General features: G+C 46.8%; 1 protein-coding gene across 1 annotated transcript in view; it reads left to right on the top strand.

Annotated features, from left to right (window-relative positions):
* The window catches only part of LOC137522309 (uncharacterized), a 76,840-nt gene that overhangs the window by 14,548 nt on the left and 35,473 nt on the right, over positions 1–26,819 (top strand). The window contains exons 2-5 of the mRNA XM_068242340.1: positions 2,740–2,853; positions 4,320–4,328; positions 8,396–8,536; positions 11,730–11,870. Coding sequence (XP_068098441.1) covers positions 2,740–2,853; positions 4,320–4,328; positions 8,396–8,536; positions 11,730–11,870 — 405 coding nt within the window. The remainder of the gene's footprint in view (positions 1–2,739; positions 2,854–4,319; positions 4,329–8,395; positions 8,537–11,729; positions 11,871–26,819) is intronic.

The following is a 26,819-nucleotide window of genomic DNA, read 5'->3' as shown; positions in this document are numbered from 1 at the left end:
ACTTGCAGAACAAGCTGTCAATGATACTTTACAATGCATTTAAGGGTGATGTGGCTGCACAACGCAATCAAGGTACCACTGGCAGTAACCCTCCTCCTCCCAAGTCCACGCAGGCAAGGACAGGACGCTCCAGCGATCTCAGGGTGATGTCAGACATGCGGACGTTCTTTAGTCCAACTTCTCGCCATAGTCCTTCCGGATCCACCCTCCACCAACGCCTGGACCGGCAGGTAGCCGACTACCTGGCCTTGAGTGTGGATGTAGACTCTGCGAAAAGCGACGATGAACCCTTGGACTACTGGTTGTGCAGGCTTGACCTGTGGCCAGAGCTGTCCCAATTTGCCATACAACTTCTCTCTTTCCCTGCCGCAAGCATCCTGTCAGAAAGGACCTTCAGTGCAGCTGGAGGCATAGTTACTGAGAAGAGAAGTCGCCTTAATCACGACAGTGTTCAGTACCTGACCTTTATCAAAATGAATGAGGAATGGATCACGGAGGGCTACTGCACGACCGAAGACTAAGTCGCTCCCCACACACAGCATCTCTGCCTGCAGGCCGCTTGACTGCCTTCTCCGCCACCACCAACAGGATCCAGAACTCTAGGCGGATTCCTGAATTTTTAAGGCCGCTGCTAGCAGCGGCTGCTACACAAATTTTTCTGGTGCGTGTACATGCCTGCCTAATTTTTCTGGCTGCACTGCGGGCGGCTGCAACAAAAAAACAAAAGGCATGTACATGTGCCCATCCCCCTTCGTGATCATTACCTTGCTGCGGTGAAGGGGCTTGCACATCACAATGAAGCAATGACCGCCGGCTATTTGAGTGTCTCGGGTGGGGGTGGCACACAAAAGATAATAAGGTCGTTGCTTCATTGTGGTCAGACCAAATTTGATCAGCTGGACAGTCACTGTTGTTCTATCATTGAGCTACCACAGCCCGGCGACCATATGGGCTTGAAAAACGCCATGGCCTACAATCTGGCCACGGTGCGCACCAGTCCAGCACGGCCGTCACTACACAAACAGCTGTTTGCGGTGAGTTACACAGTGAGTTTGGTGTGTCAGTGTGAAGCAGTACTCTAATTACACTCCCTGATTGATGTATACCCATGCAAGATGTTTGAAAGCACGTTAGGCCTGCAATTTAGCATTCAATGTGATTTCTGACTTTAAAACGCTGCTTTGCGTCACATCCAGATTTTTCCCCGGGACTTGCCCCCCTCCAGGTTTTAGACCCCTTGAAACATCTTTTCCATCACTTTTGTGGCCAGCATAATTTTTTCTATTTTTCAAAGTTCGCCTCCCCATTGAAGTCTATTGCGGTTCGCGAACTTTTACGCGAACCGAACCTTCCGCGGAAGTTCGCGAACCCGGTTCGCGAAACCGAAAATCGGAGGTTCGCGACATCTCTACAGAGGTTGCAACCTCATCGGGGCCCATGGACCAGAGGGGCCCACTAGGGATCCTTCTTCATCCATCTTATTAGCTTTTCATCGGTGCTGTGCTGGTAATGAACATCTCTATATACAGTATGTGCATTGCATGGTAATCCTTAAAGGGAACCTAAACTGGAAAGGATATGGATTTTACCTAGTTACATAGTTATTTGGGTTGAAAAAAGACATACGTCCATCGAGTTCAACCAGTACAAAGTACAACACCAGCCTGCTCCCTCACATATCCCTGCTGATCCAGAGAAAGGCGAAAAAAACCCTACAAGGCATGGTCCAATTAGCCCTAAAAGGAAAAAATTCCTTCCCGACTCCAGATGGCAATCAGATAAAATCCCTGGATCAACATCATTATGCATTACCTAGTAATTGTAGCCATGGATGTCTTTCAATGCAAGGAAAGCATCTAAGCCCCCTTTAACCTTCCTGGCAGTAACCCCTGCTGGGCCGATTTGCATAATTTTTTTTTTTTGCTGCACGCAGCTAGCACTTTGCTAGCTGCGTCAGCATACCGATCACCTCCGCCCCGCGCTAGATCGCCGCTATCTGTCGCGGCGCCCCCCCCCCCCCCCCGCAGACCCCGTGCGCTGCCTGGCCAATCAGTGCCAGGCAGCGCTGAGGGGTGGATCGGGACTCCCAATGACATCACGACGTCGCTGACATCATCCCGCCCCGTCGCCATGGAGGGGGAAGCCCTCCAGGAAATCCCGTTCTTTGAACGGGATTTCCTGATCGGAGATCGCCGAAGGCCCTGGGCTCGCTACATGATTTAAAAAAAAAAAAAAAACTGCTGCGCTGCCTCCTGGTCGGAAATAATTAGACCGCCAGGAGGGTTAAATGCAGGTATAAAATTTGCCATAACTACTTCTTGTGGCAATGCATTCCACATTAAACCTTTTAAAATAATACCAGTTGCCGGACTCTCCTGCAGATCCTGTGTCTCTACTGTAGCATGCAGATCAGGTGCTCCGACTGAAGTCAGACTGGATTAGCTGCATGCTGGTGTGCGATTCAGCCACTACTGCAGCCAAAGAGATCAGCAGGACTGCCAGGCACCTGGTATTGTTTAAAAGGAAACATCCATATCCCTCTCAGTTAAGGTTTCCTTTAACAAACTGTTTTCTTACTTTGATTACTCCTCTTGACACTGCAGCTGTACTTGGTAGGTTATGGGGCCCCATATCAATAGAGTGCTTGGGGCCCCATGTAAAACTTGCACTGGGGCCCCAAACTGCTTAGTTACACCACTGCTTGATTCACAAGTGACAGTTGTCCTCTTTCTCTTGCAGTGAGCAGCCTGAAGTGTCTACAGTGCCTTGGCACCAGCTCTTCCTGCCGAATGGTAGCAAAGAAGTGCCCGTCCTATGAGACCACCTGTATTTCCCTGACCTATCAGACACAAGGTAAGACAATGCAGCCGCCCACTGCACTTAACTGGGTGTCAAATCACCTTAAAGAGAATCCGAGGTGTGTTTAAAGAATGTTATCTGCATACAGAGGCTGGATCTGCCTATACAGCCCAGCCTCTGTTGCTATCCAAAACCCCCCTAAGGTCCCCCTGCACTCTGCAATCCCTCATAAATCACAACCGTGCTGTGAGGCTGTGTTTACATCTGTAGTGTCAGTCTCAGCTGCTCCCCCGCCTCCTGCATAGCTCCGGTCCCTGCCCCCATCCCTTCCCTCCAATCAGCAGGGAGGGAAGGGATGCAGGCGGGGACCGGAGTTCTGCAGGAGGCGGGGAGAGCAGCAGACTGACACTATAGAGATAAACACAGCCAGCTCTGACAAGCTGTTTGTCAGCAGCGTGACTGTGATTTATGAGGGATTGCAGAGTGCAGGGGGACCTTAGGGGGGTTTGGGATAGCAACAGAGGCTGGGCTGTATAGGCAGATCCAGCCTCTGTATGCAGATAATATTCTTCAAACCCACCTCAGGTTCTCTTTAAAAGGCCGCAATTGTGAAACATTTTTCAATTTAAAATGTATATGTATAAAATGTACATTTTTGCCAGAGTAAAATGTGCTATAAACTACTTTCTTCCTATCTCACTGTCACTTACATTAGGCTTTACAAATTTGACAGGATTTAGACTGGTCCATCTCCTCATGGGGGCTTCTCAGGGTTTTCTTTATTTGTCTTTATTTTCAAAAGCAGTTGCTAAACGGCAATTGCTCTGTCTAACTGCCAAAATACTGTCCAGCTGGCATCCTTATTTAGAAGATTTCCATAGTGCTTTTGTAAAAAATAAAAAATAAAACAAATACTGAATATCTCCCATGAGGAGATGGACTGGTCCAAAACCTGTCAGACAGCAACACAGGAGACAAGCAATTTATAGTGCGTACTACTCCGGGAGACATGTTTTTCTTATGAATATGTATTTTACATTTTATTTTTTATTTTTTTTGCAGTAGTGGTTGTTTACACGGAACCTACAGAGGGTTACAGCAGTTGTTGTCTTATCCCATATAAAATGGACCTGAACTCAGAACTTCCTCTCTGCTCTAAAAGATACGCAACAGCATAATAACCCGTACAGAAATGCATTTCTTTGTTACAGTTGATACAAATCCTGCAATCAATCTGCAGTGTGTCTACTTCCTGCTTTCATGGAAGCAGACATGGGGTCCTGTATTTACCAATAAGCTCTGTGCCGAGGCAGCCAGCAGACACAGCTGAGAGATCACATTACATCTTGTGATTAGTCACAGATGAGGGGGAATTAGAAAGGCTAAACACTCTAAATACATTCAGGGTGCATTTCTCTGTTTTCCTTCTCTCCTGTGCAAGAGTTCAGGTCCAACAAAATGCTTGTCCTTTAAAGAGACTCTGAAGCGAGAATAAATCTCGCTTCAGAGCTCATAGTTAGCAGGGGCATGTGTGCCCCTGCTAAACCGCCGCTATTGCGCCGCTAAACGGGGGTCCCTTCACCACCAACCCCAACCCCCCGCAAGACTTGGTCGCAGATTTGGTCGTTCCTGGAGGCAGGTCTAATGGCTGCAGCCCTGCCTCCAGTCGCGTCTATCAGCGGCGCATCGCCACCTCTCCCCCGCCCCTCTCAGTGAAGGAAGACTGAGAGGGGTGGGGGAGAGGCGGAGATACGCGCTGACAGACGCGCGTGGGGCAGGGCTGCGGCGGTTAGCCCTGCCCCAACCAGGAAGCGCTCCCCCGCTGCACCGAGGGGATTTGGGGGTGAAGGGACCCCCATTTAGCGGCGCTATAGCGGCGGTGTAGCAGGGGCACACATGCCCCTGCTATCTATGAGGTCTGAAGCGAGATTTATTCTCGCTTCAGACTCTCTTTAAGCCCTGAATCCACAATGCACAAACTGTATACAGTGGTACGGACATTCCCAAGGTTATTTTTGCATGAAATCTGTACCTGCCGCTGTGCGTTTTGGCATGAGAAATCACCTATCGGCCAAGAAACTCTTTCCCTCCTATAAGGAATCTGCTACGATGGTTGTTCAGGGACTGAGGCTGTGTGAGCTGCTTCACTAAGAGGTTTAGTGACTTCGTCAAGTCCCCAGGCTGAAGAATGCAGAAATATGAAATGTCGCTATGAAATGACATTCCAGACGCAGCTGCGGCTGGCTCCTGCTGTTTCACATCTCGGACACCTATAAATCTTTCTAGTACCAGGAGACATTTGTGGTTCTCCACCCTGTATGAAGGGCTTACAGCAGCCTTTCTCAACCTTCTTACCCTGGAGGAGGCCTGAAAACAATATGTGATCTCGAGGAACCCCTGCATTTATTTTGCAGGAGATGTGGTCTTTAAAAGTAGGTGAGGCTGTTTATTTCCCTACCCCTTATTACACTGCCACTCATTATATTGTCGCCTTATCCTAAGGCTTTTTATTAATGTCCTTATTATTATTCTGACCCTCAATTTAGTGCTTCTTTTTAAAGCACCCCCTATTATAACGCGCTCTATTATAATTCCCCCACGACAGGGGAAAATGTCAAGGTACCCTTGCCGAGTACTCAAGGAACACTGGGGTTCCAGGAACCCTGGTTGAGAAAGCCTGGCTTAGAGCATAGCGGGCATTCTTCAAAAAAATGTATTGGACGCTTCCAACAACTTCCACCAGCGTTTTCAGATGAGATTTAGTGCAGAGGATATGGCACTCATGATTTAAAAAAAAAAAAAAAAAAAGTGAGATGAGGTAGGGCCCAGAGAAGGTGGGGCTGTTTCTGTATACTGCTAATATAATATATGCCTCTTCTTTGTACTGTAGACAGTTTTAACTTGCATTTGTTGATGTGATGCAGCGACAAACAATGTCCACAGTCAATATTTTTCAGAATTGTTCCTGAGCCCACGCAATGATTTCCACTACAGAATTGTAACGATATGTGTCAACAAATAACAGAGTTCTGATTATTAGGTGATCTGCAGTATCACCTATAATACAGATATATACCCGATTATATGGTGATCTGCAGAATCACCAATAATACAAGTATACCAGACAGCTAATGTGATAGCTATTAGCAAAGTATATGCTTGGTGCAACAGTAGTACTGATTTAGCTATACCTCACCCTAGGAGCTGGTGGGTACTAACAGTACAGAGCCCCTCACCAGAGACAAGGGCCCTCTGGTGAGAGTAGAGTGGTCAGACTAATCGAGTTGGCAACAGACAGACAGATACAGTACAAAATCAGAAGGCAAAGGCAAGAAGGTTTAACAGGCAGAGTCGGCAACAAGATCAGATGGGCAGAAGTACAGAATCGCTGAGCGGAAGAGTAGTCAGAACGAGCCAGAGTCATACACAGATAATATACAGTAAATCACGTATAATTATAGCTATCACTGTGTGAAATCCCTGGTTTCCTCCCGGATCAAAGCACACCGGATCTATCTAAGGTCTGAGCGCTAACACCAAGTATTCGCTAACACGAAGTATTCGCAACAGCAGACAAGTTGCGAGTGATTCGGCAAGGCTTAAGAAGCAGAGGAGACCCCTCCGGCACGCCCACTCCCATCAACCAATGAGGAGCGGCGAGCGTCTCCTCTGACGTCTGCCGACCGGCCGGTGAGCTGACGCGCCTCCTCCCCGAATAAAGGTCCTGTCTGTGCGCACGCGACAATGCGACCCTATGTGCTGCTGACAAACCCGTCCTCGGCGTGCTAGACGCCCGAGGCACGGATAGATCGCTAGGCAGGGAGATGGAGGCAGCTGCGGTGGTATCGCTGTTCACCGCAGCTGTCTCTTCCATGTTTGTTACAAGAATCATGTCTATTTTTGAAGCTGTACTGAAGCCCCGTGGTCATCCAATACTGGCTTTCTGCCCTGTCCCTTCCATGCAGAAACGCCTTTGTATTCTCTGAACTTTTTTTTTAATGATATGGGCACCCTCGAACAGTCAATAACAATAACAGCTTTACGTATAGGCTCTGGCGGAAATCACTGAGCCCGATCGGTCCACTCTACTGAGCAGGCTGAGACTGCTCACGGCTGTACAGTATAGCAGACTTGATTGGGTTTGGTTATTTCCACCAGCGCCCCAGAGGAAAGCTGCTAGTCCAGTAAAGACCTTGTTGCCAGACTTTCAGAGGTTCCACTGCTGAATCGGGTCCGAAGAGAAGGATGGGGGAAGGCAGGGGCGTTGCTAGGATCCTAAGATATCCGGGGCACTTCTGGGCACCCCAGCTGGAAAATGGGTGTGGCCATGCACCAGGATGTGGGTGTGGTCATGGGTGGAGTCACATTTACATGAACTTGACAGCAATCTAAGTAGTCCTACCCAGCAAAATGTTGGATGAAGCCCTCTTCTCCAGTAATAGAAAAAAATGCAGCATATCACATAACTGGGCGGAGTTACCTGGCTTCTGTGCTGCCTGCTCTGGCTTTCTGCTGGGCGGGCTGGCCTGCTGCCAGGTTATCTGCCAGTTCCCCCATAGCATTCCCTGACTTTCTAGTGGACCCCCTCCCATGCTCCCACAGGCCTCCCACTGAGGCACCACTACTCCCAGCATGCCCCCATAGAACAACCCCAGCTCCCTGCATGTCTCCATTAAGGCACCACTGCACCCAGCATGGCACCACAACACCTTGTAGGCCCATATGGATGCCTTGTGTGGTGGCATGCTGGGTGCAGTGGTGCCTCTATTGGGCATGTTGGCTGTTGTGTTGGAGAAGGGATAGAAGCCTGGAAAAGGAGATTCTGCAGAATGTGGAGATCAAGCGGCCAGAGGTGAGTACTGCTGCCTGGCTCTGCCTGGGGGACATCAGGGGCACCCCAGAATAGATCCGGGGCATGTGCCACTGATCATTGGGGTAAGCAACGCCCCTGAGGGAGGCCTCTCTAGGATTCAGAGGCTTCCCCCTCCCGGGGCTATTACCTGCCAGGGGCTCTTTTTTCACTTCAGATCACTTATTCTTACATTAAAGAGAAACTCCGACCAAGAACTGAACTTCATCCCAATCAGTAGCTGATACCCCCTTTTACATGATAAATCTATTCCTTTTCAGAAACACACCATCAGGGGGCGCTGTATGGCTGATATTGTGATGAAACCCCTCCCACAAAGGAATTCTGAGTATGTACTCTTGGCAGTTTCCTGGCTGTGAACCCTGTTGCATGGTGGGAAATAGCTGTTTACAACTGTTTCCAACTGCCAAAACAGCATGCAGCAGCTACATCACTTGCCAGCAGTAAAAATGTCACCATGCAATAAATGTCAGAATATAAATCAGGGATTTAAAATATTTTACAATGGGCAAACACTGACTAAATCATTTATACATAATTATTGTAAAAATGAAGCACTTTTTTAATTACATTATTTTCACTGGAGTTCCTCTTTAAGTTTAAGTTAAATTTTTGTAGCCCAACGTTAGTGTTACAATGTTACAGCTCAGCACTGGAACACTCCCAATCATCTGTTTGATAGATGTAACTGTATAACTGACAATCTCTCATTCTCTTCATACCCAGATGGCACCAATACAGTAATGAAGGGATGCGCTTCAACCCAGCTGTGCAACCAAACCTCCATCATCGACAGCGGCAACCATTCTATGTACATGACGTCCACCTGCTGTGAGAGCGACTACTGCAACCTCAACCATTTCTCAGGTACGAAACAGTCCCCTGGTCAGTCACACTCCAGATATTGCTGGGAAAGTCAAAACTGATGTAGCAGTGACTAAGCAGGTTTGTTTGTTTTTTTATCACTCTCCAACTAGCCCAATTCTAAAACCTAAACCCTCTGATCCCCTTCCCCCCATACGCAGCTCAGATATGCTTTATTTTTGGAGACATGTGTGCAGCACCATCCAGCTGGACAGCTACTGAGCAAAAGCGACTCTGAGATGTCCCCACCTCTGCATTCAGTGCTCTGACATTGTGGCATTGCCATGATGCCTGTTGAAGCCATGCCTCCCCCATAACTGAGGCTTGATATACTGGTGGGCGGGGCAATTCTGTGGCTGTGACAGCCATGCCTCCCCCATAACTGAGGCTTGATATACTGGTGGGCGTGGCAATTCTATGGCTGTGACAGCCATGCTTCTCCGCCCACATTTGTGGCTTGATATACTGGTGGGCGGGGCAATTCTGTGGCTGTGACAGCCATGCTTCTCCGCCCACATTTGTGGCTTGATATACTAGTGGGTGGGGCAATTCTGTGGCTGTGACAGCCATGCCTCCCCCCCACACCTGTCACTTGATATACTAGTGGGTGGGGCAATTCTGTGGCTGTGACAGCCATGCCTCCCCCCACACCTGAGGCTTGATATACTGGTGGGGGGGCAATTCTGTGGCTGTGACAGCCATGCCTCCCCCCACACCTGAGGCTTGATATACTGGTGGGCGGGGCAATTCTGTGGCTGTGACAGCCATGCCTCCCCCCACACCTGAGGCTTGACATACTGGTGGGTGGGGCAATTCTGTGGCTGTGACAGCCATGCCTCCCCCCACACCTGTGGCTTGATATACTGGTGGGCGGGGCATTTCTGTGGCTGTGACAGCCATGCTTCTCCGCCCACACTTGTAGCTTGATATACTGGTGGGCGGGGCAATTCTGTGGCTGTGACAGCCATGCCTCCCCCCACACCCGTGGCTTGGTATAATGGTGGGTTCGGAATTCCTGTCTGTTTAATTTCCGAATGGAAAACTGATCAGAGTGATTTTGATTAGCCAATGACTTACCATTTTCACCACATCCATGACGTATAAGAGTTTACCTACACAATCTGCTCATAGTATTCAATCAGGGACAGATTTCGGCCAAGGCCATCTAGGCCATGGCCTAGGGCACCACAGGAGCAGGGGCACCAAAGCAGCAGGCTAAACTGGTGCAGCATTTGCAAGATTGCAAATGCTGCAATGCAGGGACATCAGGCGAGCACCTGACCGTGTTACTCTGATGCTAGCTGCCTGTGCAGCAGCCACCTTGCTCTCTGTGTACGTTTGCATTGTGGCTGGCGGCTATGGACTTGGGCAGCATTGGAGACAGAAAGGAAGAGGAAGCTTCTGCACTGGGGACAAGCGGAGAAATGAGTGACACTGATGTGAAGGTGAGCTAACTACGTATACTGAAGGGGGGGGGGGCAGTGGCAGCTCCAGGATTTTTTTTTTGGGGGGGGGTTGCTATGCAGGTGCTGGACCAACTTCTGGGGTAGCTGATGCGAGGCAAAAATGGGTGTGGCTATAACCTGAAAATGGGCATGGCCATGACTGGATGAGGGTGGAGCTAACTGTAATTTAAAGTGAACCCAAGGGGAGAGTGATATTGAGGCTGCCATGTTTATTTTCTTTTAAACAATACTCATTGCCTGGCAGCCCTGCTGATCTATTTGGTTGCAGTAGTGAACTGAATTACACCAGAAACAAGCATGCAGCTAATCTTCTCAGTTCTGACAGTGATGTCAGAAACCCCTGACCTGCTGCATGCTTGTTCAGGGGCTATGGTTGAAAGAATTAGAAGCAGAGGACCAGCACGGCAGCCAGGCAAGTGGTATTGCTTAAAAGGAGATAAATATGGCAGCCTCAATATTATTCTCAACTCGGGTTCCCTTTAAAAGTGCAACGCAAAGACAGAGGGCCCAAGTGTTGGTGACCCTTTGCCCAGAAAATTCACATAGTTGTGCAGGTTTTCTCAAGAAAATACACGTAATGTGAGTAGATTTGCCCAGAAAATACATTTAATCATGTTGGCAGATTTGCTCAGAAAATACGTTCAATCATTTGACTAATTTGACCAGAAAACACGATCAATCATGTCGGCAGATTTGACCAAAAACACCTTCAATCATGTGGCAGATTTGACCAAAAACACCTTCAATCATGTGGCAGATTTGACCAAAAAAACCTTCAATCATGTGGCAGATTTAACCAGAAAATAGTTCAATCATTTTGGCAGAGCTGACCAGAAAATACATGCAATCATGTGGCAGATTTGACCAGAAAATACATGCAATCATGTGGCAGATTTGACCAGAAAATACATGCAATCATGTGGCAGATTTGACCAGAAAATACATGCAATCATGTGGCAGACTTAACCAGAAAATACACCTGATAATAAATAAAAAAACATTTACTCACCTGCAGAAGACCTCCTGTCCCGGCCTCCGTCCGGCAAGCAGCTCCCACGATCCTCTGCAGCCAGCAACTGAAACTCCTGTGCTGAGAGCAGGGCTATGGGAAAATGGCGGCCAAAGCACTGCACTGCAGACTCGAAGTCTCCAGAGCTGGGCTTCGGACGCCATTTTACCGTAGCCCTGCTCTGCCTTTGCCAGAGCTGCGGGCTGCTGCTGTCAGTGAACTGACACAGTGTCTAATAAATGCCGAAAGTCAGTTCACTCTGGGGGGTGCTTTAGAGGTGCTTGGAGAATTTTAGGGGGTGCTTCAGCACCCCAAAGCTCCCCCCTGGCGCCGCCACTGGGGGGGTGGGATTGAGGGAGCCATCTGGCTACCTATACTGGAGGGAAAGGGCCAGGGGTCATCTGGCTACCTATACTGGGGGAGGGGGTCATCAGGCTACCTATACTGGAGGGAAGGAGGGAGGGGGCATCTCGTTACCTATATTGAAGGGCTGTGGCTGGTGACAGTGGCCTTGGGTGGTAAAGAGTAAAAATCCGACCCTGTATTCAATATCTGCCTTTAGGAGTTGCACAGGTAACAGGCAATACAGGTCCCCTTTAATCATTGCTATGAAATGATTCGAGCAGTCTGACTAGCTGTACCGGTATCATGTTAGCTGGTTGATTGTAGAATGAGCCGCACAGAGCTGACGCAATCAATGTTGTCTCTTCTATTCCACCAGCTGCCAATGTATTTTCCAACCGCTTGCAGTGTAGTGTCTGTAACAGTGACACCCAGAACTGCCAAACCAACCTGCAGCCCATGTTATGTGACGAAGTCAGCAGCACATGTGTGGATATCCAAGTTGTGGATTATTTGAATGGTGAGAACTGCACATCTATTTATCTATGTATCTGTCTGTCTGTCTGTCTGTATACAGTATCTATCTACAGTGGGATGTGAAAGTTTGGACAACCTCGTTAATTGCCATGATTTTCCTGTATAAATCGTTGGTTGTTACGATAAAAATGTCAGTTAAATATATCATATAGGACTCGGAGACACACACAGTGATATTTGGGAAGTGAAAAGAAGTTTATTGGATTTACAGAAAGTGTGCAATCTATATATATAAAATCGGATGTATGTGTGTGTGTGTGTGTGTGTGTGTGTGTGTGTGTGTGTGTGTATGTGCCGCGATCACTCGAAAACCCCTTGACCGATTTGAACGAAACTTGGTATACAGGTTCCTTACTACCTGGGATGATAGGTTCTGGGGGTCTCGCGGCCCCCCTGCCCACCTGGGCGGAGCTACAAACAGCAAATCAGATTCCACCCATTCAAGTCAATGGAAAAAATGTAAAAGGCTGCCATTCTCACAGTAATCAAGCCAGAGTCCCCACACTTGGCACAGTTGGTCACTTGGTGACCGAGGTTACAAATCCAGGAAAAGCGGGTGGAGCATAAAACAGCCAATCAAAATTCAGCCATTCCTTTTAAATGGGAAAAAATGCAGCCATTCTTACACTGTTAATCGCAGGGTTCTCAAACTTGCCACACTTCGCCACTGGGTGAATAAGATTAAGATTTTGGAAAGTGGGTGGAGCCTACAACAGCCAATCAAAATTCACCTATTGCGTTTAAAGGGGAATATTTAAACTGCTGCCATTCTTACACTGTTTATGGCAGAGGCTTCAGACTTGCTGCAGTCAGTCATTAGGTGACTGGGGTCCAAATTCACTAAAGGGGCGGGGCCACAAACAGCCAATCAGATTTCTTTGCTGGATAAACTGCTTCCATTCACACAATTTTGATGCCAGGAACCTGAAAGCTCACAAAATTGGTCATTGAGTGACTGTGTGACAAGGTTACACAAAGTGGGTGGAGCCAAAAACACATTTTACTGGGAAAATATAAACTGCAGCCATTCTTACACTGTTAATGGCAGGGTTGTCAAACTTTGCACAGTTGGTCATTGAGTGAATGTGATTAAGATTTTGGGAAGTGGGTAGAGCCTACAACAGCCAATCAAAATTCAACTTTTGATTGTCAAAGGGAATATTTAAACTGCAACCATTCTTATACTGTTAATAGCAGATGCCTCAAACCTGGTACAGCTGGGCACTGGGTGACTGGGGTTCAAATTCAGAAAGGGGCGGAGCCACAAACAGCCAATCAGATATACAAAGTATTGATACCAAGGATCCCAAAGCTGATAAACTTGGTAATTGAGTGACTATATGTCAAGGTTACAAAAAGTGGGCGGTGCCAGAAACTTAATTTTTTACATGGCAGGGTTCCCAAACTTGATACAATTGGCCACTGGGTGCCTGGGATTATTATTCAGAAATGTGGGTGGAGCCTACAACAGCCAATCAAAATTCAGCTATTGATTTTCATGGGGAATATTTACATTGCTACCATTCTTACACTGTTAATGGCAGAGGCCTCAAACCTGATACAGTCAGTAATTGGGTGACTGGGGACCAAATTCACTAAAGGCGGTGGAGCCACAAACAGCCAATCAGATTTGTTAGATTGATTTCAGCCATTCTGTTATTGGCAGGGTTCTCAAACTTGACACAGTTGGCCACTGGGTGACTAGGATTAATATTTAGGAAAGTGGGTGGAGTGTACAGCAGCCAATCAAAATTCATCTTTTGATTTTCAAGGGGAATATTTACATTGCTGCCATTCTTGCACTGTTAATGGCACAGATTATTATACAGAAAAGTGGGTGGAGCCTAAAAAAAACAATCAAAATTCACCTGTTGATTTTCAAAGGGAATATTAAAATTGCTGCCATTCTTGCACTGTTAATGGCACAAGCCTCAAACCTGGTACAGTTGATCATTGGGTCACTGGGGTTCAAATTCAGAAAAGGGGATAGAGGAGGCATGGGCAAACTTGGCCCTCCAGCTGTTGAGGAACTACAAGTCCCACAATGCATTGCAGGAGTCTGACAGCCACAGTCATGACTCATAAAGGCAAATGCATTGTGGGATTTGTAGTTCCTTAACAGCTGGAGGGCCAAGTTTGCCCATGCCTGTGATAGAGCCACAAACAGCCAATCAGATGTTTCATTTCACTGGGAAAATACAAATTATTGATGCCAAGGACCCAAAGCTCACAAACATGGTCATTGAGTGACTGTGTGTCCAGTTTACAAAAAGTGGGCGGAGCCAAAAACAAATTTCAATGGGAAAATGTAAACTGCAGCCCTTCTTCACTGTTAATGGCAGGGATCTCAAACTTTGCCAAGATGGTCACTGGGTGACTGAGATTAATATTCAGGGAAGTGGGTGGAGCCTATAATAGCCAAAATAGCCAAAATAGTCAAAATTCACCTGTTGATTTTCAAAAGGAATATTTAAATTGCTGCCATTTTTACACTGGTATTAGCAGATCAGAGCAGTTTCTAGGCTAAATTTCACCCAGGGCGAGGGTGTAAAAATCGCCCCCCACCCCACCCCCATGGAGCCAGGCATAGGTGCCCGCAGTACAGGTTGAACAGGTTAGCTACGTAGGTGCCTCCAGTATAGGGTAGCCTGCATAGTTGCCCCCAGTGTAGGTTAGATAGGTAGGTGCCTGCTTTATAGGTTATCTACGTTGGTGCCTCCAGTATAGGGTAGCCCGTATAGTTGCCACCAGTGTGGGTTAGATAGGTAGGTGCCCCCAGTATAGTTTAGATAGGTAGGTGCCCGCAGTATAGGTTAGATAGGTAGGTTCCCGCAGTATAGGTTCGATAGGTAGGTTCCCCCAGTATGGGTTAGATCGGTAGGTTCCCCCAGTATAGGTTCAATAGGTAGGTTCCCCCAGTATAGGTTAGATAGGTAGGTCCCCCCAGTATGGGTTAGATAGGTAGGTTCCTGCAGTTTAGGATAGTTAGGTAGGTTCCCGCAGTATAGCTTGGCTAGGTAGGTTCCCGCAGTATAGGTTAGTTAGGTAGGTTCCCGCAGTATAGGTTAGTTAGGTAAGTTCCCGCAGTATAGGATAGTTAGGTAGGTTCCCACAGTATAGCTTGGCTAGGTAGGTTCTCGCAGTATAGGTTAGTTAGGTAGGTTCCCGCAGTATAGGTTAGTTAGGTAGGTTCCCGCAGTATAGGTTAGTTAGGTAGGTTCCCGCAGTATAGGATAGTTAGGTAGGTTCCTACAGTATAGCTTGGCTAGGTAGGTTCCCGCAGTATAGGTTAGTTAGGTAGGTTCCCGCAGTATAGGTTAGTTAGGTAGGTTCCCGCAGTATAGGTTAGTTAGGTAGGTTCCCGCAGTATAGGTTAGTTAGGTAGGTTCCCGCAGTATAGGTTAGTTAGGTAGGTAGGTTCCTGCAGTGTAGGATAAATAGGTAGGTTCCTGCAGTTTAGGTTAGTTAGGTAGGTTCCCACAGTTTAGGTTAGTTGGTATGGGCGGTATGAGTTGGGCGCAGGAGCGGGGGGAGCGAACATAATAGTAATAACTCACCTGCTTCCGCCGAACCCGCGCTGCTTCAATGTCCTTCCTTTCCCGGCATCTATCTCATTAGTCACAGTGCTTCCTGTGATGACATGCGGTATGTCATCACAGGGGGCGCTGTTACCAGGCGACGGACGCCGGGAGAGGAAAGATATTGAAACTGCGGGGAACGGATGAAGAAGGTGAGTTATAACTATTATGTCCGTTCCCCCGCTCCGGCGCCCCCCCTCCTGCCGCACAATAAAGCACCCCGGGCGATTGCACGTATCACACACCCATAGAAACGGGGCTGTAGCAGATGCCTCAAACCTGCTATAGTTGGTCATTGGGTGACTGGGGTTCAAATGTTGGAGAGGAGTGCAGCCACAGACAGCCAATCTGATTTGTTTAATTTCTATGGGAATATACAAATTATTGATGCCAAAGACCCCGAAGTTCACAAACTTGGTCATTGAGTGTTCGTGCATTAGGGTTAGAAAAAGTGGGCGGAGCCAAAACCGGTCAAATACATACACAGGCAGTTCCACGTCATTAGTGGGTGGAGACAAATGCAAATTTCACTGGGAAAATGTAAACTGCAGCCATACTTACACTGTTAATGGTAGGGTTCTCAAACTTTGCACAGTTGGTCACTGGGTGACTGGGTTAAATATTCAGAAAAGTGGGTGGAGCCTACAAAAGTGAATCAAACTTCACCTATTGCTTCTCAAGGGGAATATTTAATTGCTGCCATTCTTGCACTGTTAATGGCACAGGCCTCAAACCTGCTACAGTTGGTCATTGGGTGACTGGGGTTCAAATTCAGAAAAGGGGTGGAGCCACAAACAGCCAATCAGATTTTTTTCATTTCAATGCAAATTATTGTTTCCAAAGACCGCAAAGCTCACAAACTTGGTCATTGAGTAATTGTGTGTTAGGGTTAGAAAAAGTGGGCGGAGCCAACACTAGCCAAATACATACCCGGGCAACGCCGGGCAATCAGCTAGTAATCTATATATATAAAATTGTATGCATGTATGTATGTATGTGTGTATGTATGTATGTGTGTATGTATGTATGTATGTGTGTATGTGTGTATGTATGTATGTATGTATGTGTGTATGTATGTATGTGTGTATGTATGTATGTGTGTATGTATGTATGTGTGTATGTGTGTATGTATGTATGTGTGTATGTGTGTATGTATGTATGTGTGTATGTGTGTATGTGTGTATGTGTGTATGTATGTGTGTATGTGTGTATGTGTGTATGTATGTGTGTATGTATGTATGTATGTGTGTGTGTGTGTATGTGTGTATGTGTGTATGTGTGTATGTATGTATGTGTGTATGTGTGTATGTATGTATGTATGTGTGTATGTGTGTATGTATGTGTGTATGTGTGTATGTGTGTATGTATGTATGTATGTATGCATGCATGTGTGTATGTATGCATGTGTGTATGTATGCATGTGTGTATGTATGCATGTGTGTGTGTGTGTGTGTGTGTGTGTGTGTGTGTGTGTGTGTGTGTGTGTGCCACGATCACTCAAACGCCTTGACCGATTTGAATGAAACTTGGTATACAGATCCCTTACTACCTAGGATGATATGTTCTGGGGGTGTGGCAGGGGCATAACTAGAAATCACTGGGCCCCCTGCAAAACATTGGATGGGGCCCCCTCCCCCTGCACACTGAATAGGGACTATGTACAGATCTTTGTCTACAAAACTTTGTATGATTCATTATCAGTGGCTGAGCAGATGCAGTCATTAGAACACTTGTGCAGAGAGCAGAAAGTTTTTTTTCTCTCCTTGTCTTCATTTGTCAGTGTCTCATGATGGGCCCCTGTAGCTTCTGGGCCCCCCTGCGGCTGCATCCCTTGTCTATTGTTACGCCCCTGGGGTCTCGCGGCCCCCCTGCACAACTGGGCGGAGCTACAAACAGCAAAACAGATTTCACCCATTCATGTCAATGGAAAAAATTAGGGATGGGACGAATCCACAATTTCTTCGAATCCGAATCCGGATCCGAATCTAAAAAGGTTCTCGAATATCTCGAACCTTTCGAATCCCGAATCTAACGAATCCTGCACATACGAATTGTGCGATCTGTGGTATAGTTGCCCGCAGTATAGGTACCCAAGCATAGGTAGCGAGGTAAAGGTGCCTTCAGTATAGCTAGCTAGGTATGGGTGCCTTCAATATTGGTAGCTTTCAGTATAGGTAGCAAGGTATAGGGGCCTTCAGTATAGGTAGCAGGGTTTATGGGCCTTCAGTATAGGTAGCAGGGTATATGGGCCTTCAGTATAGGTAGCAGGGTATATGGGCCTTCAGTATAGGTAGCAGGGTATATGGGCCTTCAGTATAGGTAGCAGGGTATATGGGCCTTCAGTATAGGTAGCAGGGTATATGGGCCTTCAGTATAGGTAACAGGGTATATAGAGGCCTTAAGTATAGGTAGGTATGTAGGTAGGTATAGGGGCCTTTAGGTAGGTAAAGGGACCTTCAGTATAGGTAGCAGGGTATAGGGCCTTAAGTATAGGTAGGTATGTAGGTAGGTATAGGGGCCTTTAGGTAGGTAGGTAGGTAGGTAGGTACGTATAGGGGGCCTTTAGGTAGGTATAGTGGCCTGAAGGTAGGTAGGTAGGTATAGTGGCCGGTAGGTAGGTATAGTGTCCTGTAGGTAGGTAGGTAGTTAAAGGGACCTTCAGTATAGGTAGCAGGGTATAGGGCCTTAAGTATAGGTAGGTATGTAGGTAGGTAGGTATAGGGGCCTTTAGGTAGGTAGGTATAGGGGCCTTTAGGTAGGTAGGTAGGTAGGTACGTATAGGGGGCCTTTAGGTAGGTATAGTGGCCTGAAGGTAGGTAGGTAGGTATAGTGGCCGGTAGGTAGGTAGGTATAGTGTCCTGTAGGTAGGTAGGTAGTTAAAGGGACCTTCAGTATAGGTAGCAGGGTATAGGGCCTTAAGTATAGGTAGGTATGTAGGTAGGTAGGTATAGGGGCCTTTAGGTAGGTAGGTATAGGGGCCTTTAGGTAGGTAGGCATGTATAGGGGGCCTTTAGGTAGGTAGGTAGGTATAGATGCCTGTAGGTAGGTATAGGGGCCTTTAGGTAGGTAGGTAGGTAGGTACATATAGGGGGCCTTTAGGTAGGTATAGGGGCCTGTAGGTAGGTAGGTATAGTGGCCGGTAGGTAGGTACGTATAGGGGGCCTTTAGGTAGGTATAGGAGCCTGTAGGTAGGTAGGTATAGTGGCCGGTAGGTACGTATAGGGGGCCTTTAGGTAGGTATAGGGGCCTGTAGGTAGGTAGGTATAGTGGCCGGTAGGTAGGTAGGTACATATAGGGGGCCTTTAGGTAGGTATAGGGGCCTGTAGGTAGGTAGGTATAGTGGCCGGTAGGTAGGTATAGGGGGCCTTTAGGTAGGTATAGGGGCCTGTAGGTAGGTAGGTATAGTGGCCGGTAGGTAGGTACGTATAGGGGGCCTTTAGGTAGGTATAGGGGCCTGTAGGTAGGTAGGTATAGTGGCCGGTAGGTAGGTACGTATAGGGGGCCTTTAGGTAGGTATAGGGGCCTGTAAGTAGGTAGGTATAGTGGTAGGTAGGTAGGTGTCGCTCCCCCCCGTGCCTCCTCCGCTCACCCCCACGGCCTCCTCCGTCCCCCGTGCCTCCCCCTTGCATAGAAGTGAGCATTGGCTCACCTAACACCTGGCCGGGATTCCCTACCTGCCGCCAGCGCAGAGCCGCAGACCCGCAGACCTCTTGCTTCCTCCTCTGTTCCCTCTAGTGATCGGCATTTGCATACGCGTCATCACTGAAGCGCCGGGCGGTTACTAGAGGGAACAGAGGAGGAAGCAAGAGGTCTGCGGGTTTGCGGCTCTGCGCTGGCGGCAGGTAGGGAATCCCGGCCAGGTGTTAGGTGAGCCAATGCTCACATCTATGCAAGGGGCAAGCGGAGGAGGCGCGGAGGGGTCGGAAGAGGACGAGCGGGGGATCGGCGGTTGCGCACGGGGATTCGGCGGATTCGTTAAGGGGGAAATGGCGTCGGGATTCGAATCCACGAATCTCGAATATTTCCCAATATTCGAGGGATTCGTGGATTCGCCGGATTCGTCGTCCCATCTCTAGAAAAAATGGAAAAGGCTGCCATTCTCACAGTAATCAAGCCAGAGTCCCCACACTTGGCACAGTTAGTCACTTGGTGACCGAGGTTACAAATCCTGGAAAAGTGAGTGGAGCATAAAACAGCCAATCAAATTTCAGCCATTCATTTTAAATGTGAAAATGTAAACCGCAGCCATTCTTACACTGGTGTAAGACAACAGGACAACAGAGTACAAGGAGTACAACAGGAGTACAGAGTACAAGGTACATTTTCCTGTGGTTCCACCAATCTGGTATATCTGATCACGTGTGCTAAATGCCCCAATATTATGTACGTGGGAGAAACTGGACAAACTCTGCACAAACGTATGAATGGACACAGGCACACTATTAATGATACCAAATCTGGACTCCCAGTTGCTACACACTTTCGGCCCAACGGACACAGCATGGATGATCTTCGTGTCACTGCCCTGAAGGGCGGCTTCAAAACGTCAAATGACCGATTAATAGCAGAAACAAAATTTATAAATTGGTTCAAAGCTGTGCAGAACGGTTTGAATAAGGACAACAGTTTTTTATATTGGTATGAGACTGATGATATTTAAACTTTCTCAGCCATTCTAGCTGAACTTGTGAACTAAGAATTTATGATACCTCTGGGTCAATCCTAATACCAGGTCCGTGAGCAGGGAGTAAACAAGGATTCTTATCTCAGCTAACAACCTCTAACCCCATTCAGATGGTCTGTTTGTATTAAAGCATCTTCATGATGTATTTATGCTTGAAAAAAATATCTGTTTTCCCTTTTGATGTTGCATGTATAAAGCTGTCTGTACCACCAGCCTGCAAACTAACAGGATATAAGCCTGACGAAGGCTGCAAGGCCGAAAGCTTGCTTATTCTTATTCATTTTTAGTTAGCCAATAAATGGTATCATCCTGATTTAAAACTTCTTATTCTTACACTGTTAATCGCAGGGTTCTCAAACTTTGCACACTTAGTCACTGGGTGAATGAAATTAAGATTCAGGAAAGTGGGTGGAGCCTACACCAGCCAATCAAAATTCACCTATTGATTTTTTAATGGGAATTTTTAAACTGCTGCCATTCTTACACTGTTAATGGCAGCGGCTTCAAACTTGCTACAGTCGGTCATTGGGTGACTGAGGTCCAAATTCACTAAAGAAGTGGAGCCACAAACAGCCAATCAGATTTCCTTGGTGGATAAACTGCTTCCATTCACACATTTTTGATGCCAGGAACCAGAAAGCTCACAAACTTGGTCATTGAGTGACTGTGTGTCCAGGTTACAAAAACTGGGCAGAGCCCAAACTAAATTTCACTGGGAAAATATAAACTGCAGCCATTCTTATACTGTTAATGGCAGAGTTCTCAAACTTGGCACACTTGGTCACTGGGTGAATGAGATTAAGGTTTTGGAAGTGGGTGGAGCCTACAACAGCCAATAAAAGTTCACCTTTTGATTTTCAAGGGGAATATTTAATTGGCTACCATTCTTACACTGTTAATGGCAGAGGCCTCAAACCTGATACAGTCAATAATTGGGTGACTGGGGTCCAAATTCACTAAAGGGGTGGAGCCACAAACAGCCAATCAGATTTCTTAGATTGATTTCAGCCATTCTGTTATTGGCAGGGTTCTCAAACTTGGTGCAGTTGGCCACTGGGTGACTGGGACTAATATTCAGGAAAGTGGGTGGAGCCTACAGCAGCCAATCAAAATTCACCTTTTGATTTTCAAGGGGAATATTTACACTGCTGCCATTCATACACTCCTAATGGCAGAGGCCTAAAATCTGCTACAGTCAGTCACTGGGAGACTGGGGTTTACATTCTGGAAAGGGAGCGGGCCAAAAACAGCCAATCAGATTTGTTTAATTGCAATGGGAAAATACAACTTCTTGATGCCAAAGACCCCAAAGCTCATAAACTTGGTCATTGAGTGACTGTATGTGAAGGTTAGAAATAGTGGGTGGAGCCAAAAACAACTAACTTTTTATATGGGAAAATATAAACTGCAACTATTCTTACACTGTTAATGGCAGAGTTATCAAACTTGACACAGTTGGTCACTGGGTGACTGGGAATAATAATCAGAAAAGTAGGTGGAGCCTACAAGAGCCAATCAAAATTCACCTATTTATTTTCAAGGGGAATATTGAGGCAGAGGCCTCAAACCTGCTACAGTCGGTCATTAAATGACTGTGGTTCAAGTTCACTAAAGGGGCGGAGCCAAAAACAGCCAGATTTCTTTGCTGGATAAACTGGTCCATTAGCACAATTTTGATGCGAGGAACCCAAAAGCTCACAAACTTGGTCATTGAGTAGTGACTGTGTGTCAAGGTTACAAAAACTGGTTGGAGTCAAAAACAGATTTCTCTGGGACAATGTAAACTGCAGCCCTTCTTCACTGTTAATGGTAGGGTTCTCAAACTTTGCACAGCTGATTACTGGGTGACTCGGATAATTATTAAGAAAAGTGGGTGGAGCCTGAAAAAGCCAATCAAAATTCACCTGCTTATTTTCAAGGGGAATTATAAAATTGCTGCCATTATTACACTGTTGGTCATTGGGTCACTGGGGTTCAAATTCAGAAAAGGGGACAGAGCCACAAACAGCCAATCAGATTTGTTTCATTTCACTGGGAAAATACAAATTATTGATGCTAAGGACCCAAAGCAAACATGGTCATTGAGTGACTGTGTATCCAGGTTACAAAAAGCAGGCGGAGCCAAATACACATTTCACTGGGAAAATATAAACTGCAGCCATTCTTACACCGTGGATGGCAGGGTCATTAACTGGGAAAATGTAAACTGTAGCACTTCTTACACTGTTAATGGCAGGGTTCCTAAACTTTGTCCACATGGTCTCTGGGTGACTGAGATTAATATTCAGGGAAGTGGGTGGAGCCTATACTAGCCAATCAAAATTCACCTGTTGATTTTCAAGGGGAATGTTTAAATTGCTGCCATTTTTACACTGGTAATCGCAGATGCCTCAAACCTGCTACAGTTGGTCATTGGGCGACTGGGGTTCAAATGCTGGAGAGGGGCGCAGCCACAAACAGCCAATCAGATTTGTTTAATTTCTATGAGAATATACAAATTATTGATGCCAAAGACCCCAAAGCTCACAAACTTGGCCATTGAGTGTTTGTGCGTTAGGGTTAGAAAAAGTGGGCGGAGCCCAAACCAGTAAAATACATACACAGGCAATGCTGGGTCATCAGTGGGCGGAGACAAATACAAATTGGGAAAATGTAAACTGCAACCATTCTTACACTGTTAATGGCAGGGTCTTTAAACTTTGCACAGTTGGTCACTGGGTGACTGGGTTTAATATTCAGAAAAGTAGGTGGAGCCTACAAAAGTGAATCTATTGCTTCTCAAGGGGAATATTTAATTGCTGCCATTCTTGCACTGTTAATGGCACAGGCCTCAAACTTGGTACAGTTGGTCATTGGGTGACTGGGCTTAAGAAAAGTGGGTGGAGCCACAAACAGGCAATCAGATTTTTTTCATTTCAATGCAAATTATTGATGCCAAAGACCACAAAGCTCACTGTAACGATTGTGGGATATCTCCGTGTTCAGCGCACAAAGATGTGCGCTGACACTGCGGAGGTCCTCCACAAGCGTGTCAAGATACTAGAACCCAGCTTTTGGTGTAAGCACCAGTAGAGGGAAATTCCTGTCGGCAGATGGCGCTGGGGAGTGCAGAGGAACCAATCCTCTGTACCTCCACAAATGCCAGACAGGAATTGTACGAAGCGCAGAATGCAATCGCAAGAGAAGCGATTGCGAATGAGAACGAGCAAAGGGACAGGTTGTATGTGTGTGCGCCAATCTAGTCGCCACCCCGCGACCGCGCACACACAACAGCAGGTGCGAAACAGAAACGCAACCGCCAAGAACGGCGATTGCCAGAAGTGACACAAGGCAGATCAGAACAGAATACGAGGATAGCAAAGGCACAGCAAATCATACAATGAGAAGATACGGAAAATAATAAACGCTAGCTAACCGCGAACACCGCACTCATTCGCAACAGTGCACGCGGTTATGCGCGGTCTCCACGTGATAAGCACATTAGAGACAAGCACGCCTAACTAACCATCAACAGACAAACACGAAACAAAGAACGTGAACGCTTGCTTAACGGTTACCTCATCGAGCCTACAGCAAGCGCCCATATCAGACAAGACAGACAAACGAGAAACAGGAACTAGGCAGAAAGGATCCACCGCTCTTCCGCCAGAGCAAGTGTGATCCAAGCAGGAACACAGATCAGAAAGATCCACAGCCGCTAACGCTAGCGGCTAGTGCGATCTAAACAAGACAGATCAGATGAGGTAGCTGGTAGCAACCGCTGCTCCAGCTTACACTCCAGGAACTAGATCAGAAGGATCCACAGCCGCTACCGCTAGAGGCTAGTGCAATCTAAACAAGACAGATCAGATGAGGTAGCTGGTAGCAACCGCTGCTCCAGCTTACACTCCAGGAACTAGATTAGAAGGATCCACAGCCGCTACCGCTAGAGGCTAGTGCGATCCAAACGAGACAGAGCGATTCGCTATCAACCGCCGCTGGTGACAGCGCAATCGCGACAGACAAGACAGGACAGAATAGGCAGTACAAATTATACACAAACTGACTGCACTAACTAGGAATGCAAGGAGCACTCCCCAAGAATTAACTATACTAAGATAGCAGTGGCTGACACTCCAGGTGAGTCCAGCAGGAACAAACCTCTATGAGCAGCGAAGCATTGTGGGACACACATAGTACTTATAGTACACGCCTCCAATGAATGTGGCCAGGCAATTTGCATGACAACGTATGCAAATTCCTCAGCAAGCACAAGCTGCAAAACTGACAGAAGCTCTTCTTTCCAGAGTCCTGCAGCATGCGGACCTGAATAATGATCAAAAGGCTGCCTGCCTGCACAGGCAGCTGAGCGGATCGTTACACTCACAAACTTGGTCATTGAGTAATTGTGTGTTAGGGTTAAAAAAGTGGGTGGAGCCAACACAAGCAAAATACATACCTGGGCAACGCCGGGCAATCAGCTAGTTGTTTAAATAAAATTAGGCAGGTGCATAAATTTGGGCACTGTTGTCATTTTATTGATTCCAAAACCTTTAGAACTAATTATTGGAGCTCAAATTGGCTTGGTAAGCTCAGTGACCCCTGACCTCCATACACAGGTGAATTCAATTATGAGAAAGCGTAATTAAGGGGGTCAATTGTAAGTTTCCCTCTTCTTCTAATTTTCTCTGAAGAGTACCAATATGGGGGGTCTCAAAACAACTCTCAAATGACCTGAAGACAAAGACTGTTCACCATCATGGTTTAGGGGAAGGATACAGAAAGCTGTCTTAGATATTTCAGCTGTCTGTTTCCACAGTTAGGAACATATTGAGGAAATGGAAGACCACAGGCTCAATTGGTTCAAGTTAAAGGATACCACAGCCGATAGGCTGTGGTATAATAGAAGCTGCAATGTGTAGGGAAAGAAATATACATACTTACCGCTTCCCTCGTTCCCGGCCGTCGAAACCCGCTCGTCTCCTACAGCTGCCGGTACCGGCCCGACTCTCCTGACCTTTCACCCGGACATACTGTGCTGCGCATGCGCAGTATGTCCTATACTCTTCGCTTCTGCCGTCGCATCATGACGGCAGAAGTACGGACACTCCCCCGGCTCCTCCCTTCCCAGCGTGTGCGCTCCAGTATAAAGCTAGCGTGACATGCTAGCTGGAGTAGTGCTGGGAGCGGCGATTTGGTGACAGAGCGGAGGGGGAATGAGTTGGGATGGACGGGGGAAGTGGGCACTTTCAATAATAATAATAAGTGCCGTCATGGTGCGACGGCAGAAGGGGAGGTAATAGGACATACTGCGCATGCGCAGCACAGTATGTCCGGGTGAAAGGTCAGGAGAGTCGGGCCGGTACCGGCAGCTGTAGGAGACGAGCGGGATCCGACGGCAGGGAATGAGGGAAGCGGTAAGTATGTATATTTCTTTCCCTACACATTGCAGCTTCTATTATACCACAGCCTATCGGCTGTGGTATCCTTTAAGGCTCGAAGTGGCAGACCAAGAAAAATCTCAAACAGACAGAAGCGACGAATGGTGAGAACAGTCAGAGGCAACCCACAGACCAGCACCAAAGACCTACATCATCTTCCTGCAGATGGAGTAACTGTGCATCGTTCAACCATTCAGCGCACTTTACACAAGGAGATGCTGTATGCGAGAGTGATGCAGAGGAAGCCTTTTCTCCGCCCACATCACAAACAGAGCCGCTTGTGGTATGCTAAAGCACATTTGGACAAGCCAGCTTCATTTTGGAATAAGGTGCTGTGGACTAATGAAACTAAAATTACGTTATTTGGGCATAACAAGGGGTGTTATGCATGGAGGAAAAACAACACAGCATTCCAAAAAAACACCTGCTTTCTACAGTAAGATATGGTGGTGGTTCCATCATGCTGTGGGGCTGTGTGGCCAGTGCAGGGACTGGGAATCTTGTCAAAGTTGAGGGACGCATGGATTCCACTCAGTATCAGCAGATTCTGGAGACCAATGTCCAGGAATCAGTGACAAAGCTGAAGCTGCGCCGGGGCTGGATCTTTCAGCAAGAGAACGACCCTAAACGCTGCTCAAAATCCACTAAGGCATTCATGCAGAGGAACAAATACAACGTTCTGGAATGGCCATCTCAGTCCCCAGACCTGAATATAATTGAGAATCTGTGGTGTGAGTTAAAGAGAACTGTCCATGCTCGGAAGCCATCAAACCTGAATGAACTAGAGATGTTATGTAAAGAGGAATGGTCCAAAATACCTTCAACCAAAATCCAGACTCTCATTGGAACCTACAGGAAGTGTCTAGAGGCTGTAATTTCTGCAAAAGGAGGATCTACTAAATATGGATTTCATTTCTTTTTTGTGGTGCCCAAATTTATGCACCTGCCTAATTTTGTTTAAACAATTGTTGCACACTTTCTGTAAATCCAATAAACCTCATTTCACTTCTCAAATATCACTGTGTGTGTGTCCAATATGATATATTTAGATAACAATCAGGGATATACTCAAGACACAGGAAACCAAAAATTTGCAAAAATACTTTTTCTTTTTAATTTTCAAAAAAGTGCAGAATTTTGTATACAAAACTTTAATCACGTAAAAAAGTGCATATAACTGGTTGACAACATCGATTTGTTTCGGGTTGATGCCCCTTCTTCAGGCCTTTATATCTACAATGAGCAGCTGC

Source organism: Hyperolius riggenbachi, chromosome 6, assembly GCF_040937935.1.
Source record: "Hyperolius riggenbachi isolate aHypRig1 chromosome 6, aHypRig1.pri, whole genome shotgun sequence".
NCBI lineage: Eukaryota > Metazoa > Chordata > Amphibia > Anura > Hyperoliidae > Hyperolius > Hyperolius riggenbachi.
This window is presented reverse-complemented; position numbering and strand designations above follow the sequence as displayed.